This window comes from Gilbertella persicaria, assembly GCF_025201335.1.
Source record: "Gilbertella persicaria strain CBS 190.32 chromosome Unknown B0P05scaffold_28, whole genome shotgun sequence".
NCBI lineage: Eukaryota > Fungi > Mucoromycota > Mucoromycetes > Mucorales > Choanephoraceae > Gilbertella > Gilbertella persicaria.
The window spans coordinates 223,163-241,210 of NW_026251989.1; the positions used below are offsets into that span (position 1 = coordinate 223,163).

At 37.8% G+C, this 18,048-nt stretch overlaps 11 protein-coding genes across 11 annotated transcripts; 4 read left to right on the forward strand and 7 right to left on the reverse strand.

Annotated features, from left to right (window-relative positions):
- Positions 1-18: 18 nt before the first annotated feature.
- B0P05DRAFT_473286 (ribonuclease HII-domain-containing protein) lies at positions 19-970 on the reverse strand (the record flags this gene model as incomplete). Its single annotated transcript, XM_051574729.1, has 4 exons — positions 19-540; positions 589-676; positions 724-850; positions 904-970. The coding sequence occupies 4 exons, from the start codon at positions 968-970 to the stop codon at positions 19-21; spliced, it is 804 nt and encodes a 267-aa protein (XP_051433380.1).
- Positions 971-1,629: 659 nt separating this feature from the next.
- Positions 1,630-3,055, forward strand: B0P05DRAFT_548097 (uncharacterized protein; the record flags this gene model as incomplete). Its single annotated transcript, XM_051578981.1, has 1 exon — positions 1,630-3,055. A coding segment is annotated over exon 1 (962 nt), but the record flags the coding sequence as incomplete, so codon positions are not given.
- Positions 3,056-3,125: 70 nt separating this feature from the next.
- Positions 3,126-7,065, forward strand: B0P05DRAFT_493914 (armadillo-type protein). The gene is made up of 7 exons (XM_051575354.1): positions 3,126-3,243; positions 3,310-3,412; positions 3,464-3,686; positions 3,743-3,918; positions 3,976-4,074; positions 4,139-4,459; positions 4,515-7,065. Exons 1-7 carry the CDS (start codon positions 3,158-3,160, stop codon positions 6,804-6,806), a joined length of 3,300 nt encoding a protein of 1,099 aa, XP_051433382.1. The 5' UTR covers positions 3,126-3,157; the 3' UTR covers positions 6,807-7,065.
- Positions 7,043-7,882, reverse strand: B0P05DRAFT_548099 (ribosomal protein L23/L15e core domain-containing protein). Its single transcript, XM_051578982.1, has 3 exons — positions 7,794-7,882; positions 7,251-7,587; positions 7,043-7,196 (listed from the first exon to the last, which is right to left on the reverse strand). Exons 1-3 carry the CDS (start codon positions 7,804-7,806, stop codon positions 7,112-7,114), a joined length of 435 nt encoding a protein of 144 aa, XP_051433383.1. The 5' UTR covers positions 7,807-7,882; the 3' UTR covers positions 7,043-7,111.
- Positions 7,883-7,934: 52 nt separating this feature from the next.
- On the reverse strand, positions 7,935-8,919 carry B0P05DRAFT_548102 (uncharacterized protein). Its single transcript, XM_051578983.1, has 2 exons — positions 8,128-8,919; positions 7,935-8,076 (listed from the first exon to the last, which is right to left on the reverse strand). Exons 1-2 carry the CDS (start codon positions 8,819-8,821, stop codon positions 7,955-7,957), a joined length of 816 nt encoding a protein of 271 aa, XP_051433384.1. The 5' UTR covers positions 8,822-8,919; the 3' UTR covers positions 7,935-7,954.
- A 908-nt stretch (positions 8,920-9,827) lies between these two features.
- B0P05DRAFT_548104 (uncharacterized protein) lies at positions 9,828-10,694 on the forward strand. Its single transcript, XM_051578984.1, has 2 exons — positions 9,828-10,508; positions 10,598-10,694. Exon 1 carries the CDS (start codon positions 9,856-9,858, stop codon positions 10,216-10,218), a length of 363 nt encoding a protein of 120 aa, XP_051433385.1. The 5' UTR covers positions 9,828-9,855; the 3' UTR covers positions 10,219-10,508; positions 10,598-10,694.
- Positions 10,695-11,587: 893 nt separating this feature from the next.
- On the forward strand, positions 11,588-11,993 carry B0P05DRAFT_548116 (uncharacterized protein). The gene is made up of 3 exons (XM_051578985.1): positions 11,588-11,677; positions 11,723-11,845; positions 11,910-11,993. The coding sequence occupies exons 1-3, from the start codon at positions 11,624-11,626 to the stop codon at positions 11,922-11,924; spliced, it is 192 nt and encodes a 63-aa protein (XP_051433386.1). The 5' UTR covers positions 11,588-11,623; the 3' UTR covers positions 11,925-11,993.
- Positions 11,994-14,816, reverse strand: B0P05DRAFT_548118 (Oxysterol-binding protein-domain-containing protein). The gene is made up of 5 exons (XM_051578986.1): positions 14,544-14,816; positions 14,296-14,490; positions 13,315-14,253; positions 12,263-13,270; positions 11,994-12,210 (listed from the first exon to the last, which is right to left on the reverse strand). Exons 1-5 carry the CDS (start codon positions 14,779-14,781, stop codon positions 12,011-12,013), a joined length of 2,580 nt encoding a protein of 859 aa, XP_051433387.1. The 5' UTR covers positions 14,782-14,816; the 3' UTR covers positions 11,994-12,010.
- A 39-nt stretch (positions 14,817-14,855) lies between these two features.
- Positions 14,856-16,005, reverse strand: B0P05DRAFT_548123 (uncharacterized protein). The gene is made up of 5 exons (XM_051578987.1): positions 15,869-16,005; positions 15,630-15,806; positions 15,369-15,569; positions 15,180-15,319; positions 14,856-15,128 (listed from the first exon to the last, which is right to left on the reverse strand). The coding sequence occupies exons 1-5, from the start codon at positions 15,966-15,968 to the stop codon at positions 15,096-15,098; spliced, it is 651 nt and encodes a 216-aa protein (XP_051433388.1). The 5' UTR covers positions 15,969-16,005; the 3' UTR covers positions 14,856-15,095.
- Positions 16,006-16,010: 5 nt separating this feature from the next.
- On the reverse strand, positions 16,011-16,572 carry B0P05DRAFT_548130 (uncharacterized protein). Its single transcript, XM_051578988.1, has one exon. It carries the CDS (start codon positions 16,326-16,328, stop codon positions 16,110-16,112), a length of 219 nt encoding a protein of 72 aa, XP_051433389.1. The 5' UTR covers positions 16,329-16,572; the 3' UTR covers positions 16,011-16,109.
- A 92-nt stretch (positions 16,573-16,664) lies between these two features.
- B0P05DRAFT_473283 (uncharacterized protein) lies at positions 16,665-17,756 on the reverse strand (the record flags this gene model as incomplete). The annotated part of the gene is made up of 4 exons (XM_051574728.1): positions 16,665-16,855; positions 16,903-17,036; positions 17,059-17,373; positions 17,428-17,756. The coding sequence occupies 4 exons, from the start codon at positions 17,754-17,756 to the stop codon at positions 16,665-16,667; spliced, it is 969 nt and encodes a 322-aa protein (XP_051433390.1).
- Positions 17,757-18,048: the final 292 nt, after the last annotated feature.

Here is an 18,048-nt window from a genome sequence, read left to right on the forward strand (position 1 = left end):
ATGTAATTTTTAATGAAATTAAGCCAAAAATGACGATGTATCTAAAGAAAATTGGGAATTTAGCTTTCCTCTCTTATGATGGTTATATTTCTCGACTCTCTTCAATTTTCGTTCTCTTTTTGCACGCTTCTCTTCAAGTAGTTTTTGTGCTTTCTTTGTAGTAGGTTGAGGATCATCGTTCTCATCTTCTGACCATTCAATTGTTCTTGTCTTTTCCATACGGGCACTAATTGTCTTCCAACTGAATCGCATTATACTAGGAAAGCCAAAAAACGAGTCTTCATTGTTGTTCATCCACTTGACTGTATTGGGATCAGAAGGGTATCCAGAACCAAAGTCCTTTGAGAGTTCTAAACCAGTTTCTGTCCATACCCAATTTTGAACAATTTGATCTCGAGTAACTTTAGCACAGATACTGGCAGCACTTACAATTGGGTAAAGGGAATCAGCTTTAGGTTCAACTGTAATGGCAATACCAGGGAAATGAGACTGAAGCTTACTTCGATATGAAGCAGAGGGACCCACTGGATCAACATAAATCTATTGTTGTTGATTAGTTTCCTATCTTTTCTGTTTTTTGTTACTTACTTCTTCTACATTGACTTTTTCATTCAACACTTGTCTGATTAAACGAATAGTTGCATCATGAGCCATTTCATTCAGATTATAAACAGGTCTATTTATCGTGAATACATTATAATACATCTTTTTCTTCTCATTTACTTTTTGAACATGCCTGTGGATATATCTTGTGGTGAAATGACATACACAGCCCAACCAATCCAATCCTTATTTTTTTCAATAATCTTAGCAAGGTCTGCACGCTTTTCTTCTGTTAATTTCTTGGAATCTAGATACACAAATTATGAATATAAGAGATTATATTTTGTAAACATAAATTACCATCAAAACCGAGTTTCTTGAATTCTTGATGTCTTGATAAAGGACAATAACTAACTGCATAAACCATTGGACCTAAACAGGGCCCTCTTCCTGCTTCGTCTACACCTAAAACACAGGGCTCATTGATCTGGTCAAGCTTGTTTTCTACCAGTAGTGTGGGTACTGAGCTTTGATATGTGTACGACTTGATCACTGGAAGCTTGACGGAAGGTAACAACTCTACTTCTGCTATTGCTTTGGTCATGATAAACTAAGGAAAAAAAAACCATGTTTTCTTTAAACGCGAGTTTTCATAAATTTCAGGTACGAGTCACAAATCGCGTCTTGTTTATCACGCGTCTTCCTTTTGAGTTCAATCAAAATGGACTTCTTGTCTTTTAGAATGTAGAGCGCAATGTATAGCCACTTAATTTAAACCAAAATAAGAAGGTAGTCTTTCTTTACAATAACCAAATCGTTTGAGGACATAATTTAACAGTGGCATTTTATACAGCCATTAAATCGCGTGGTATTACAAACACTGTCAAACAATATTAATTTATGCAAAAAAAAAAAAAAAGACATTACCATAACAACGGTGCCTGAATTATCGTCGTTTCCATGACAACTGTCTCGATCAATGATTCATGCAGGAGAAGTACTGTATCCGGTCAAGTCCGATGTGATATCAATGATGTTCTCGCGCTCCTTTAATTTGTTCATTATAAAAAAAGAAGACTAAATAATAAATAACTCCTTTATTCATAAATTCACATATGTCTAATAAAGAAGAAACTACAGTTGACACTTCATCACCTACCACGGCCAGCGAGATGGTAACAGATCAGGCTAATACAGACTCGTCTCCATCTCCAGTAAAAGAGCGCAAGCAATCTGCTTACTCATTCCGCTTTATGGAGTCCGAAAAAGAAAGCGAGTCTGACAAAGACCTTATTATTCATTCTTTAAACGAGTCGCTTCATATTCACAAAGAAATACTAGAACGAATTCAAAGTGAAAAAGAAAGCTATCAACAACAAATTGAACAAGAACGCGAACAAGAAAAGCAAAAAATGGAAGATTGGCGACAAACAGCGGAATATGCTTTGGAAGAACAAAATAATTACTGCTTCGAACTTGAACAAGGCATTGAGAAACTTCGAAAAGAGCTGGAAGCCAAAAAAGAAGATTACAGAAAACTGGAAATTAAGTTTTACTCGTACGTTAAGCAAATTCGTGTTACAGATGACGATTTGTCTACAATACAGCCAGAAATCTCGCATTTGCTTAGTCAATTGAATAACACGTGCATGGGCCTCAAATCAAAAATGAACCGAGAAAAGGGAACTCAATTTGTATTTGAGCGATGGCAAGATAGAATTGATCTTATCAAGAAGTACATGATGCCAGCGGAAGGAAGTGAATTATTAGATACATCTTATATCACTTTCTTTGTGGAAAAATATCTTATTGAGACACTTTTACATCATCTTATGGATGTTCCTATTCATTTGGGTGTCTCTATCAATAACGACTTTGAAGCAGTGAATGATTGGATGGCAAGTAGAAACAAAGAATGGTCTAATCGCCTAAGACAGCAAGTGTGTGCGCTTGTAATACAACAACCAGGTGATGAAGAAGCTCGCATTACTGAAGCAAAAAACCAGCTATTACAAGAAATTGTTGAAACACTTGGCCCAGTCTATCCTTCACTGAAGCAAGACCCAAAAAAGATTGAAAATCTCATCCAACGAACCTCTAAATTGAATTTAGCTGTCAAGGGTCAAGAAATAAAGATTGAGCGACTATCAATTGAAGAAGGTGTCACCAAGTTTGACTCAGAGTCAATGAAAGCAACAGTAAAAGGTAAGCCTGATGGGATCGTCTTCTTGGCTATTACGCCTCCTTTTGTTGCCAGAGATGAAATAGACAATGAACATGGATTCACTGTACCTGGCAAAGTGTTCTGTATTGAAGACGAACAACAAAAGGAAGAAGACGATAATACAGTCGAAGACAATAATACAGTCAAAGACAATAAAGATCAAGAAGAAAGCCAAGATGAAGACCAAGAAATGAACCAAGTTTCTGAACAACGAATTGAAGCTAAAGATATTGATAAAGAAACCATTGAATAAAAGATATTCCTCTTTCTCGATTCAGAGGAAAAAAAGTCACGTTCTGAGTTCAACTTGCAACTTTTTTTCTTGTCTTAATTTCTTTTTTTTTTTATTTCTTCAACTCTTTCTTGTAGAGAAAACATATAACAGGCACTATGGCACAGACACCTGTTTCACCTGAAGTGCTTCAGCAACTTACCCCCGTTCTTACCAGTCTTTTGTCTTCTGACAATAATCAAAGGTATATAAATAGCTCTTTTGAGGCTGTGTATCACAATAAACTCACCAATTTTTTTTTCTTTCATAGAGCTGCTGCTGAAGCTCAACTTAACGATCACTGGGTTGCTCAACAGCCTGATCTTTTACTTTTAGGTCTTTCACAGTTTGTTGCAACCAATAATGAAGTTCAGGTACGCATACTCCGACTCAGCTCACCTTTATATTAATTTCGGCTTTTTTAGCTTCGTTCTCACTGCAGTGTGCTCCTTCGTCGTTTAGCTTATAAGCAATTCACTACCAGTGCCAACCCCGATACTCGTCTTTGGGATATGGTCCAAGATTCCACCAGACAAGGTGTCAAGGAATTATTGCTTGTAGCTCTTGCTAATGAATCCGACCAAGGTACTAGACACAAAGTCTCTGATACTATTGCCGAAGTTGCTAGATCCGATTTGAGTGAAGGAAGTAAGTTGGAAAGAGAGAGAAAAAGAGGAACAGCTGAATATTGATTTTGTAAACAGACAAATGGGACACTTTGTTGAAGGCTTTGTTTGAATGTTCTCAGTCTCCCAACCCCGCTCTTAGAGAATCTGCTTTCCGTATCTTTGCTTCTGTTCCTGAATTGATTGCCGGTCAACATACTGATGCTCTTAGAAACGTTTTCTTGGCTAGCTTGACTGATGCCGAAAGCCAAGCTGTAAGTAATGATAGATTGTGTGTGTATATATGTGTGTATTGACCTAATGATTATTAGGTTCGTTTGGAAGCTATGAAGGCTGCTGCTGCCTACATTGGTCAAGCTGATGAACAAACTCAAAAAGCTTTAGGTGTTTTGATGCCTCATATGCTCGATGTAAATATAGAGTGTGCCTCTTTTTGTGTATATATATATATATATATATTAATGCTTTTGTTAGCCCTTGTCACCCATTATCGCTGCTCGTGATGATCAAACACTTGTTGATGGTCTTGTTGTCTTAATTGAATTAGGTGATAATGCTCCTAAGCTTTTCCGTCCTGTCTTTCCTAATGTCCTTACTGTCATGGTCTCTATTGCCAAGGATAAGTCTTTTGATGATCGTACTCGTCAAACTGCTTTAGAGTTGTTGTTGACTATCTCTGAAGCTGCTCCTCCTATGGCTCGTAAGCTTCCTAACTTTGCTACTGAAATTATTCCTGTAGCTATGGAAATGATCACCGATATTGAGGATGATGAAAGCTGGTACACTACTGACGATGTAAGTATATAGAGAAGAGATAAAGAGATGAGTATGTTTATTCATTATACGCTAGTTGGACGAAGATGACAATGAAGAAAACTATGTCATGGGTGAAAGCACTTTGGACAGAATTGCTCGTACTCTTGGTGGTAAGGCCGTTGTCCCTGTTGCTTTCCAATTCATTCCTCAAATGCTTCAATCTGGTGAATGGCAACAACGTCGTGCTGCCTTGATGGCTATTTCTTCTATCGCTGAAGGTTCTATCAAGATCATGAAGCCTGAACTTTCCAACATTATGAACATGATATTGCCTTCTTTCAAGGATGCTCACCCTCGTGTTCGTTATGCTGCCTGTAACGCTGTTGGTCAATTGTCTACTGATTTTGCTCCTTACATTCAAAAGCATTTCCATGAGCTTATTATTTCTGCTCTTTTGCCTGTCATGGAAGATCCTCAACCCCGTGTTCAAGCCCATGCTGCCGCAGCTATGGTCAACTTCTGTGAGGAAGCTGATAAGAAGATCCTTGATCCTTACCTTGATGCTATTTTCGAACGTCTTTTGATTCTTTTGAAGACTCCCAAGACCTATGTTCAAGAACAAGCCATCACTACCATTGCCACCGTCGCTGATTGTGCTGAAGATAAATTCAACAAATACCACAACGTCATCATGCCCCTCTTGCTCGACATCCTTCGCCAAGCCAGTGATAAGCAATACCGTCTCTTGCGTTCTAGAGCCATTGAATGTGCTTCTCTTATTGGTCTTGCCATTGGTAAGGAAGTTTTTGCTCCTTACACTGTCGACTTTATCAACATTCTTGCTGAAATCCAACAATCTGTCACTGAATCTGACGATATCCAAACCACTTACTTGTTGGCTGCCTGGGCTCGTATGTGTAAGATGATGGGTCAAGATTTCTTGCCTTATCTTCCCAACATCATGCCTCCTCTTTTGCAATCTGCTAAGCTTACTCCTGAATTCACCTTTGTTGATCCTGAAGATGATGATGTTGAAGCCAAGTATCCTACTGAAGATGGTTGGGAATTTGTTGGCATCAATGGTCAACAAATTGGTATCAAGACCTCTGTTTTAGAAGAAAAGCACACTGCCATTGAAATGCTTGTCAGTTATGCTCGTGATTTAGGGGCAGGTTTCTTGCCCTATGTTGCTCAAGTCCTTGAGATTGCTTTGCCCTTGCTCAAGTTCTATTTCCATGATGGTGTTAGACATGCTGCTGCTGCTCTTATTCCTGTTCTTTTGAAGGATGCTAAGGAAGCTAATGTAGCTCCTGGTGAACTTGCCAACATGTGGAACACTATTTTTGAAAAGCTCAGCAAGATCATGACCATTGAAGACGATATTACTTTCTTGGCTCAAACATATGCTACTTTCTCTGAATGTCTCGATGTTTTGGTTGGTGAGAACTGCCTTCAACCTGCTCAAATCGAAAGCTTCATGAAAGGCGCTGATGAACAACTCAAGAAGTTCTATGAGCGTTTGACCGAACGTGAGCAAGAAAAGCAAGCCGGCGAATATGATGGTGAAGATGAAGACCAATTGGCTGATGAAGAAGCCACTGAAGAAGATGCTTTGAGCGAATTGGCTCGTGCTATTCAATCTTTATTCAAGGCTCTTGGTCCCAACTTCTTGCCTTACTTTGATCAAATGTTGCCTCTTGTTGTCCAATTCTTGTCTCATCCCAACAATGCTGCTCGTCAATGGGCTATTTGTGTCTTTGATGATTTGGTTGAATTCACAGGTCCTGCTTCTTTCAACTATTCCAACTACTTCTTGCAAGGTATGATTGCTGGTGTTTCTGATAAAGCTGTGGAAGTACGTCAAGCTGCTTCTTATGGTGTTGGTGTCATTGGTCAATTTGGTGGTCCTCAATACGCTGATGCATGTGCTGCTGCTCTTGAACATTTGTTTGGTATTATTGGTGCTCCTGATGCTCGTGAAGATGGTATTGTTTTTGTTACCGAAAACGCTATTTCTGCCATTGCCAAGATCTGTAAATTCAACAGCTCCAAGATTCAATTGGAACCTGTTTTGTCTGCTTGGTTGAGCACTTTACCCATTGTGAATGATGACCAAGAAGCACCTGTTGTCTACACATACTTGCTTGATCTTTTAGAAGCAAACCACCCTAGTATTGTTGGTCCCAACAGCTCCAATCTTCCTCACCTTGTCAAGATCTTTACTGAAGTGTTGGCTGCTGATATCTTGTCTGCTGAATTGGCTGCTCGTATGGTCAATAACCTCAAGATTATTTTGGGTGGTCTTGATGAAAACACTCGCAACCAATTATGGAATGCTATTTCTGTAGAAACTAGAACTATTCTACAAAAGAAGGGTTATGTATAATCTTTTCTTCTCCCTCCTTCTTTCTAATATACACTTCATCTTCATTTCTTTCTCTAACTATAAAAAAAAACTTGTATCGCTTTAATTGTAGAAAAAAAATACATATGCATTATCTTATTTTAAACTTCATTTTCAATGTGTCTTTAAAGTGTTGAACTTCCCTTTGCTACAAGCATCGCCCACCCCCTTCCAATTCACTTTTTATCTCAAAAAAATATAATAAATGACCATGGTAGTTTTTTTTAAAAGTGGTTTAAACACACAACTTTAATCTTTAAGAAAAAAAATAAAGAGAAATAAGCCGTTTAGATGAAACCGATCTTGTTGGCAACGTCCAAAGCATCAACATCAGCAGTCAAACGAACAAAGGCCTTCTTGTAACCATCAGGTCTAATAACAAAGAATGTGTTAAATCCAATTACATTTCATGTTTTGATGTTTTACCTGATGAGTGTGTTAACTTGAGCAGCTTCAACATCATAGAGACGCTTGACAGCATCCTTGATTTGGTTCTTGTTAGCCTTGACATCAACGAGGAAGGTCAAAGTGTTGTGTTCTTCAATCTTCTTCATGGCAGTCTCGGTGTTGAGAGGTTGACGGATGACACGGTATTGGTCCATGCGGGGAGCGTGGGCAACAGACTTACGAGCATACTTGGGGGTACGCTTCAAGACCAAAGTCTTGGGGATGTGGAAGTGGGTGGAAGTGCGGATCTTGCGCACATTCTTACCGTGAACACCTTTGAGAGCGGCTTTTTTGGCGGCTTGAGCCTTGGCGGAAGCTACAAGAGTAAACAGAGTTAGTTACAGTGTTTAAACTGACAGCATAAGAGAAAGAGAGACATGGTGTTATGTTGATTAGTGACTGATGGTGTCTACCACATCATTTTGTGATCATTCTCGTATTCATCAATCCATCTTGTTCTATGTTCATCTCATCTTGTTCTCTTTCTCTTATGCCTTTTTGGTTAATCGTTGTAATGATTACCTTGGTTGGCCATTTTTAAATCGTCTACCACGTTTCTCTAAAGAGGAGGATGATATAGTATACAGCTACACATTGGTAAAAGAGACAAGAATCCCTCCATTTATTCCGGTCCGGAATAATTCGGATGCTTAAATTTTTTTTTTTTTTTTTTTGGTTTTTATTTATTCGTTTTTAAATGTCATGCTGCTGTTCACAGCGCTATGGGTGGTATAAGGTAATATCTTGCGAGGTATAAATGCTGCTGCAGGGGTATTGTGTGAAATGCAATGCTGGGTATTGTCAGGTAATCCAGTGGCAAGAACATTTTCTGTAAACAGCTTATGGGTGGGTGTAGGAACCAACATCATATCTGCTGCAGACATTATGCCAGAAGTACCCAAGGTATCTGTGCATAAAGGCATTGTAGCTGCCAAAACAGATTTGTCTTGCTCTTCTTTCAACTTTTTCCTTCTAAAGTGTTGTTGCAAGTTCTCAATGTCTTTCTTGATGATGTTACGGATGCCCATCATGTGTAAATATTCCAGAATACTGCTAATCTTTTGTCCATTGTTCAGCAGTTGCAAGATAAGCTCTTTGACTGGCTCAGACTGTCTTCTGTGTAAACTGTAGACAGTGCAGTTGGTGGGTATGGCGTGATTATGGTTCCCATAACTGCGCTCAATCAACCACTTTTGTTCGACAAGTTTAGCCTTTATAAAGCACTTGCAATCAGTACGTTGTGTTTCTTTCTTTCTAGACTTGACTGTCTTTGTGGGTTGATTGGTGTTCTTATTACTTTTGCGATAAACACCTGCGTGTTTGCACCAGAGATGAATACTACGATAGTTGGAATTCTTTGTGCTCATGACCACATTATGCTTTTGACCGTAGCTTGAGACTGTTGAACGAAGGTCCCCAATACTGTCAAAAGAATTACCAGGTGCAAATAATGCATCAAACTCTTGAAGAAATTCTGGTATTTGTTCCTCAGTAGTAACTACAGGCATAGGAAGAGGTATTTGAGGGGAGGGTATAGGACTTGTGCTCATCTTGAGAGGAAAAAAAAAGAAAAGAAAAAAAAAAGAAGAGGTGTTGTTATTTTACAGCGAATCTGAGAACGACCTTAAAACGATATATTTAAAGCCAGTTTCGGCTGTGTGTTGGAGCTCTCTGAACGTATTTTAGTTGAAAAAAAAATACAACATTGAGTATATATACAAAGCATATTGTTTATACAGTAATATCTCAAGAGGATATTGAAGTATTTGGCTTGTTGATAGTTCAAGTGTTTACAGATAGATTATAAACTAATAAATTTAGCTTGCATGCGTTTTATGTCATAATAAACAAGTTGCTCTATATGATAGTTCATTCTGGATGTTGCACTTTAAGTTAAATTCCTTTCATTTCAAGATAAAGAAACTAGGCAGGTCTTTTATGCATTATTTATTATTGTGTATTCTCTTCGTGGTAGTAGTATTGAACTGAAAAAGGAAGAAAAGCACTGTTTTAATGATGACAAGAACAAAAAAAAAAAAAAAAAAAGTGAATCCTACATAAACCTATTGAAGCTTCTTTCATTTATTAGTGTTATTGTACTCTAACAAGAAACCAAATAGACGAATATTTACTTTTCAATTTTCGTATAGTAAGGCTGCTTGCATTGATGAGCTCTTCTCAAAAAATTTTCAGGGAGGGAGGACTTGATTTATCCTACATTTCGTAATAATTGATGTCAGGTCTTGATTAAAACAACCAGAGTGAATTTCAAGCAAAATCAATCTAATGAAGACAGAGAATACCTCTTCTTAATAGCCTAAATATTTATAAGCAAATAGAATACTTTCAGCAAAAAACAATAGGTATCTCTTGAACTCCAAAGTGTGCATAAATTCATGCTAATACAAAACTTGAGCAGCAGTACTCTAGGAGGCAAAATATCTCAATTGGCTCATTCATTTACAATGTATACTGTATAGAAAGTCACGCAAAGAATTCTTCAACTTTCTTTGGCACAACCAAAAAATTAAATATGCGTTAGTTATAGCATGTCAAAAAAAATGGTGGTGCATTAAAATTTTTTATGTCTTTTTATTTCTCTTCAATTGTACAGTTTGACACAAGTGATACAGCAGAAAACGAATTGTTCGAAATATTCAATCAACTTCCTGAAATCCCTGCTAAAGCGGATCAAACAACTGCTAGTGCGATTATTGAAAAACTTGCTACAGAAAACAACTTTACACTTGTTACTAGCAAGTCTGAAAAGACTCGTATGCACTTCAAGTGTATCAAGGGTCAGAAATACAGAAACATAAAAAACTTGAAAGGAAAAGCTCGCCAAAGAGCCACAAAATCAGTTTGTAATGAATGCCCATACCTTATTCGTCTTCAAAACAAAAACAACAAAGGATATAAAATACAACCTCTAAAGGAAATCAAATGATGGAAAAATATCATAATCATCCTATCAATACAGTCAATCTTCTCAGTATATTTAAGGGCCATAGACGAAACCTCAACGTAGCAGAGATCAGTTCCATTAGCACGGTATAGCCCAAAATGCAAAAGCTCGCGATATTCAGAATTCGATCAACATCGGTAATAAATATAACAAAGTGCCGGTCTATGATGTCAACAACCTTCGATATACAAAGAGGAGACCTGAGACTAATTCTAAAGCTTCAGAAAGTGAAGGAACCAACTTGATTTTGACAATGGAGTGCAATGGCTACACTGTTGCATATCAGTATAATGATGTTAAATGTTTGGAAAAATAACTTACAGAGCTCTTTCCATACTTCGCTGGGAGCTTCATCAGGAGGTTCATCCTGCTCGAGATGGTCTTGTTTGCTGCTGCTTGAACAAAACCAAGTATGGAATGTTGTATCGTCATGACCTTGCCAAGCCAGAGCTTCAAAGGACCGAATTGAAAGACATCCCTCCTCGCTGGGAAATTGATAACGCAGACAGCCTAAAAAAAAGCTTCTGGCATAGCCGTATCACCTGAAGAGACATGAATGAAGTATGTAGTTGCACTAGAGTAAGATTTTCGTCACAGCAGCAAAAGTCTTCAGAAAATGTCCAACCTCAAATGGCATCAAACAGTTTCTCAAGAACGAGCAAAACTTCGATGATGAATTAATGGAATTTGGTAAAAATAGGAATATCCTGAACTCTATCTTCCACCTTCGGATGCCATTTCTAAAACAGGGGAAAAAAAGAAGATTAGAAGGTTGGCATCCTTAAAGAAAGACTTTCGAAAGAAATCTTTCAGAAAGAGCTACTTTTGTTTGAGTAAACATGATTTGATAAAAGAAGGTAAAAACCAGCTTCGACCCTACAGAGAAATAGTAGTCTGATCCACACAAAAAAAAACATATAATGATGGACGAGGGAAGTGTTTATGTTGATAAAAATAAAGCACACCTTTAACAAATGCCCCAAAGTTTATCCCTTATATTTACAAATTCCAGCCAAAAAGGCAACATCTTCTTGCATACGAAGAGCTCACTAAGATAAAAAACAGTTGGAATCATGGAAGTGTAAGACGTTTCTTGGTACCATCATTTCTTTGGCACCACCATGTCTTGGCATGATATTATGACTAGCAAACATTTTTTTTTTGGTTGTGCCGAAGCAAAGATTCTGGTTGTGCCTAAGAAATTTCTTTGCAGATAACGTCATCACTCAAATCACCCAATCATCAATTTCTGGTGGTTACATAGAGTATAGGTTTGATTGGCCTGTATAGCAGCGATAGCTTGAGGGCCTGCAGAATGAATAAAAAATTGTTTTATATTTTCCTCGTTTTTCTTTTTTTTCCCTTTACACCCCACTCTTTCATAAAAATGTCTCTTGTCAACAGACCCAACAACGTTCAAGCTTACCAAAAGTTCTTCCAAGTATGAGATTGAAATATTTTATAAGCAAAACTAACTTCATGTTAGGCTCCTTCCAACACCCTCTTGTGGCTCCGTGGCCCCAGAGATAAGCTCTTTGTCTACTCCACTTTCCTCGTTCTCGGTACTGGTCTTGTTGGTTCCCTTGTTGGTGCTGTCAACATGGCTCGTGTACGTATCTAGTTTTTGACATTTTGTTTGTTGTACATGTGTTAATCTTATTTTTTATATACAGGGTAAGAAGAATTAAGAGGATAAACAAAAATGATTGGATGATAGATACACGCACAGCTGCAGCATTTTTTTATATTATAATCATTAAAATGTTGTTTAAAACTACCACAATGGAAATTGATCTTTAGGCCATTGACCAGATTCACGAGTGGGCCAATACTGTCCAGAATATTGCCATTCATCGCCTTCTTTTGTAAACCACCGAGGTTTCCATTCTTTGCCCACTAATTCAAATTCTTTTCTTCTTTCTCTTTGTTGTTGCTCTATTCTTAGTTTTTCTTGATCTGCTTCATCTACTTGACCTATAGAAATTGTGTTTGTAAGCGTAGTCTAATAAAAAAGTTGAGAGACTACCTTGCTCGTAGAGCCTTTGATCTGGTCTAAGACGTGTATCAGTAATAGGTAGTTTGCCTTCTTCTAGTTCAGTAATTTCATTTAATTCTGTGGCAAATTTGGTAAAGCCAAAGTATTTTTCATGGTCTTTGATTCCTGGTGGACGCGCACTCCATAGCACTTGAAGTTTGCTCTTATCAAGTCCAACTTCTTCTGCTAAGGCTTCACTCCATTTACCAGATACACGACGCACTTTTTTGCCATTGGCATCATAAATAGTAGTAACAACCTCATTGCGCTTTGTAGGTGCACCAAACAAACCACCGCCTGTGCCTTCTTTGAATACAATAACAGCATATTCACCTGTGGTTTGATTTACCACTTTGCATTCGCCAGAGTGTTCTAGATATTTTTCACCGGCAATCATATTCTTGATCCAACTTGAAGGCTTGGAGAAACAGTAACGATCATCATGGCCAGTTAAAGTGACATAAAAATTACCTTCTGTCATAAACTCCATGGACTTGCCCCAAAACTTACTTTTGATATTGGTTGATTGCCAATATTTAAAGCCTTTTGCTTCAGCATGAGCAGCAATGATAAGCGGGTTATGAGATACTTTTTCAGATATGTAGCGAAATCCCTTATCAGGGCGAATGGCTTCATAAGTTTCAGTCATGAGTGGATTAAAGGGCTTTCGGCCTGTGCGGTATTGAGTAGAAGCATAGGTAGAGATGGAAAATACAGCCACATACATAAGACGTTCAACAGAGTCTTGCAAAGTAGAGGCCTTTTCAAGCAATTCACAGTATTCTAGTTCTTCACATGCCTTTTGAAGCATATTCAAGGGCTCATTCATACTGATGGGCATAGCAATAGTACTCAAATCTTTACCAACGTTCTTTCTAAAGACAGCAAGAGCAGACCCTGCATCAGCAACGGCAGGAGAAGGTAGTTTTGTACGACGTGTGATTGTGCCCATAGAGTTCAAATCTAAAAAATTCGAAGTATTGCTTGCTCCAGAAGATGCTATCTTTTTGTGAGATACGAGCAAGGACAAGTGATTTACTTACCACTGTCTTCATCACTGCTATCTCCTCCATCAATAGTAGATCCTTGGTCTACAACATCATACTCTTCTTCGTCTTCTTCACCACCGCTAAGTACAATATCTTCTGCATCAAAGAATTGGTCTGAGTAACTAGACATGCGGGAATAAATGCTTGATGTGCGATTGATTGCTTCGTGGTCTTCAGGAATAGAGTCATCAGCTGGCTGAACGATAGGCGACATGGAGCCAGAACGACGATAATTTACTGCAAAATGGTTCTGTAAATTCTTCCAATGCAAGACTTGTTCTTGTGTATCATTAACGAGTTGATTTTTATGAGTATCTAAACGTTCCACGAACTGTTCCACCAGCGCCAACGCATTATTGTTCACCAAAGCTTGTTTCAACTCCTCTATTGCGTTATCTAAAGATAGTGTATTTTGCTTTTGCTTTATGGCAGTTTCGAGTCCTTGTTCAATATCTGCACGAATGCGGCGATTATCCAAGCCTCCACCACGGTTTGAAACACGCTTTGATACTAAACTGACACTGCTCCTATTGTATTCTTCATTGAGAGGTATATCGTCTATACCGCCATTCTTTCGACGTACTTCTGTCAATGCATTCTGCCATAGTTCGTAGTCCGATTCGGTCAATGTTTTAAGCTGATAGAGCATGGTGCCCGAATCAATGTTAATTTGATGCAGGTTGGGTTTATATGAGATGGTCGACACAAGAATTTGAATAGAACCACGAGTGACACTATTCTGTGAAGTTGAATAAGAAAGCACACCTGTATGTGATAGCGTGAAATAACGTTTAGCCCAACCTTGCATTCGTTTACGCTTCTTTTTAAGTAACCATCCCGAAACTTCATCGCCGGGTACCTTGACATCCTCAGGATTTCCCAGGGCAACAGAAAAAGTCAGCATTTTAGGCGTATTTCTCGAAAAGGAGTTGTCTGATGTATTTAGTTTAACAATCAATTACGTTCTCCCCTTACCAAAGACTAAGACATAATTGCCAGGTTCATCAACTACATAAGTGCCTTCGACTTTTTGATCAGAAGATTGTGCGTGTTGGATAGGAATGATTTCGTCCATGCCACCGTCCTTGAGTTTGGAGGCTGCAACTGACTTGGAACGGGGTCTATTTGGAGACAATGCTTGATGAATGGATTGAACACTATCATCATCCTCTGTATGAAGCATGAATTTGAATTCGTTCGAACAATATATTTTTAGTTTTTACCTTGTATACTATGTCGAACGCCTAAGCCTGAAGGTACTGACGCTTGCTTCTTTTGCTGTTGTGCGTGAAAGACAATCTCAGATGAGTTAGGTAAAGGTCCTTTACCCTTTCTTCGAAACAGGCCAAAAGATATGTTGTTTTTCTTAGTGGTAAAAGACCACCGAATAACAGTGCCTGTTGCAGGAACGTAAATATTATGTAAATAGGCGTCTCTTGGTTGAACTTGTACTACTTCCATTCGCTAATAATAAAAGAGAAAAAGATGAAAGAGAGAAAGAAAATACATTTATTTATTTATTTTGAGACAAAGGTTGTTCTTGTGTTCTCTTTTTTTTTTCTTTTTTTTTTCTTTCTTCTTTTCTTAGCATACATGCTTATCAGCATTTAAAGGCCATTTTTAGTTGTGCTTGTTTTTGATTTTTTCAACGTTATTGTGCTCATTTATTACACAGTAACCATTCTTTGACTTTACATGGTTATTAAAATATCTCGTCTAAAAAAGGTTAAGAAAAGCATGAATTCGTTTACTCAAAATATACGTAATCTTTTTATTTAAGCGCGTTGACGAACAACAAGGTCCAAAAACTACTCAATGCAATTAGCTCAATACTCTCTTTATTTCGTTTTCTTGCTTACCTGTTCATAGTTAATCTGAACCCAACCGTCATTATCATTATCGAATTGTCTGAAAGAATCAGTCAAGGTCTTGACTGTGACACAAGCTTGGACGAAATTATCGAATGAAACGTCTCCTTTTCCTGTATTTTTAATAGTGGCTGTTAGAGTCACGTTAATATGTGCCAGTTGGGAATAGCGAGCACATACCATAACGGTCAAACTTCTGAATAAGAGTGTGAATGAATTTAGGTGAAACATTAAAGCCAAAAGATCTTAAGGCGTTACCCATTTCAGCTTGGTTGATACTTCCTGAATGGTCGACATCAAAGGCTTGGAAACATCGCTTCCAGTCTTCAATATATTTCCATAATCCAGCAAATTCATTAAATCCAATAGTGCCGCTATTATCTATTCGGGAAAAGGGTGTCAATAAGACCTGAAACGCGATAAAGAACAAATGAGTCTTACCAGTATCAAACATGTTCACCATAAGACGAACTGTTTCGATATTAAAAGGACTCCAGTCACCGTTAATCAAGGCTCTTTGAAGTTCGTCAGCTGAGAGTTGACCTGAGCCATCTGTATCAACTGCTTTAAACCAGCCATATAGCTGTTGATCTACAGCACTTGGAGGAGCTCCAGCAGCTTTATAATAAATCTGTTTAATGCCTACTCTTCTGACTTTTTTATTTGCTCCTTAACATTACCTTGTTGACCATAATAAGCTTGTTGAGGATTGTATCCTCCTTGTTGTGGTGGGGGTTGTTGTTGATTATATTGAGGAGGGGGAGGAGGTTGATAAGACATTATGTTTTAAGAAAGAAGAAGAAAATAAAAGAGAACCAAAGAGAAATGGATAAAAATAAAGTTTATTTATATATGACTTTTTTCGTCTCTCTCATGATTCAATAAAACCCCGCCCCGAGAAAATATAAATAAACATAATGTTTACATCTTTGCAGTAGTTGGATTCCACTTCCTATCATTTATCCATGCACTCACTAAAGTATGGGCAAGAGATCCCTTAGGCGCCATAGAGAAAGAAGCATTGGTTTCGCTATTCAAAGCAGCAATGACTTCAGCACGAGAAAACCAAGAAGCAGTTTCGAGCTCATCATCCGCATATTTGATTTCGGTCGAAGTAGCCTCAGCAATAAATCCAAGCATCAATGAGTTTGGGAATGGCTATATATATATAATAGAACTTAAATAAATTTGCTTGGCAAAGATCAATATTTACCCAAGGTTGGCTACTATGATAAGCCACGCGATTCACAACAATACCAGTTTCTTCATATGCCTCACGACGCACCGCCTCTTCTAAAGATTCTGCAGCTTCCACAAAACCTATAGATTGGTTAGTCACTTTCAATGTAAATATTTCACTTACCAGCTATACAAGAATGCATCTTGGGTGGCCATTTTTTTTGTCTTCCCAACAGGATTTTATCGCCATTAGGATGAACAATACATACAATAATTACAGGGTCTTTGTTTAAAGTGTTATCGTCGATTTTTTTTTTTTTTTTTTAGAATGTTACCTGTTCTAGGATAAGTGAAATTTTGAATGCCGGTGTGGCTAATGCATTGCTGAGTGGCATTATTAGGAGGACAATGACGTTTATAGCCTGCTTCTTCAGAAACAGTGTGTCTACCACATGCAGAGCAATACATGTTACGAGCATTCCAATCAACTAGGTCGATTTAGTCAATACTTGACAACAGTAAAAGAAAAACTTACTCATGGAAGCTGCTTGTGCAATAATCGAACTGGTTGACCTATCCATGGTAAATGCACGAGGTAATGTGCGACAAAACTCTAGTCCTTTTGATTCAAGACCTATCGTAAAGAAAAAAAAAGAGTAACAGTTAGGCCTGTATATAGTATTTATATGACTTGCCTTGAATAAGTTCTTTGTATTCTTGTTCATGTGCCCCTCTAGGCGTCACATCTAGGGCCCAGAAAGCAACACTTTCTTCTTGACGTTCATCCATACCCAAGAATACTAAAATGGTATTTGAATTATCAGGGATAGCTGATTCTTGGCTATAAACTCGATCTACTGCTGAAGAGACATCGTTATAGGTAAGATAACGCAAGTTGCCTTCTGCATCATACAAGGCCTTGAGTTCATTCAATACGATGTATTTAGAAGTGGAAGCATGAGCCATTGGGGCTAAAAATTCGGGTTTGTTTCTTTTCCATCCAAATCTACCCAAAAAAAGAGACATTAGTCATCAAATTTAATAAAAAGAAAACCTTTACCTATTTAATGGATTTCCTGCAAATACAGATACGTGATTTTCAGGAAAAGGGGATTCCTTAAGTTCTTCCTTTACACTCAATAATTCAGCAACTGATGTATTGCCCCAAATTTTAGCAACTTGAGCGGCTGTCTTGCCTTCTGCGTTTGTAGCCAACAAGTCAGCACCTTTTTCTTTAAGGAACTTTGCTGCTTCTAGCTGCCCAAAACGAGCTGTAAAATGAAGAGGAGTCCAATTTCGTTCATTCTTTTGGTTAACAAGAGGTAAGTTTCGTTTCAAAAATTCAAGGTCGCCAGCTGCAGCTGCTTCAAAGATATCGTTCGAACTCATGCAAAAAATAACTGAAAAAAAGGAAAAACTTTCGGTAAGTAAAAACTTTACAAACAGATTAAAGTGACTGACATTTCAAGTTTTGATTACTCATATGGACGTCTTTCAAAGAAACACTGTACCTTTCATGATATGTGGAATTTGATTTTTTCAAATTTGCGTTTTTACTTGACTGAAAGAACCATATAAAGAGAATATAGAGCCTGCTCATCCTGACATGAATTTCTTTAAATACCTACAAACAATGTTTACTAACATCTATGATGCATTTGGTATTGATTTGAATCAAACC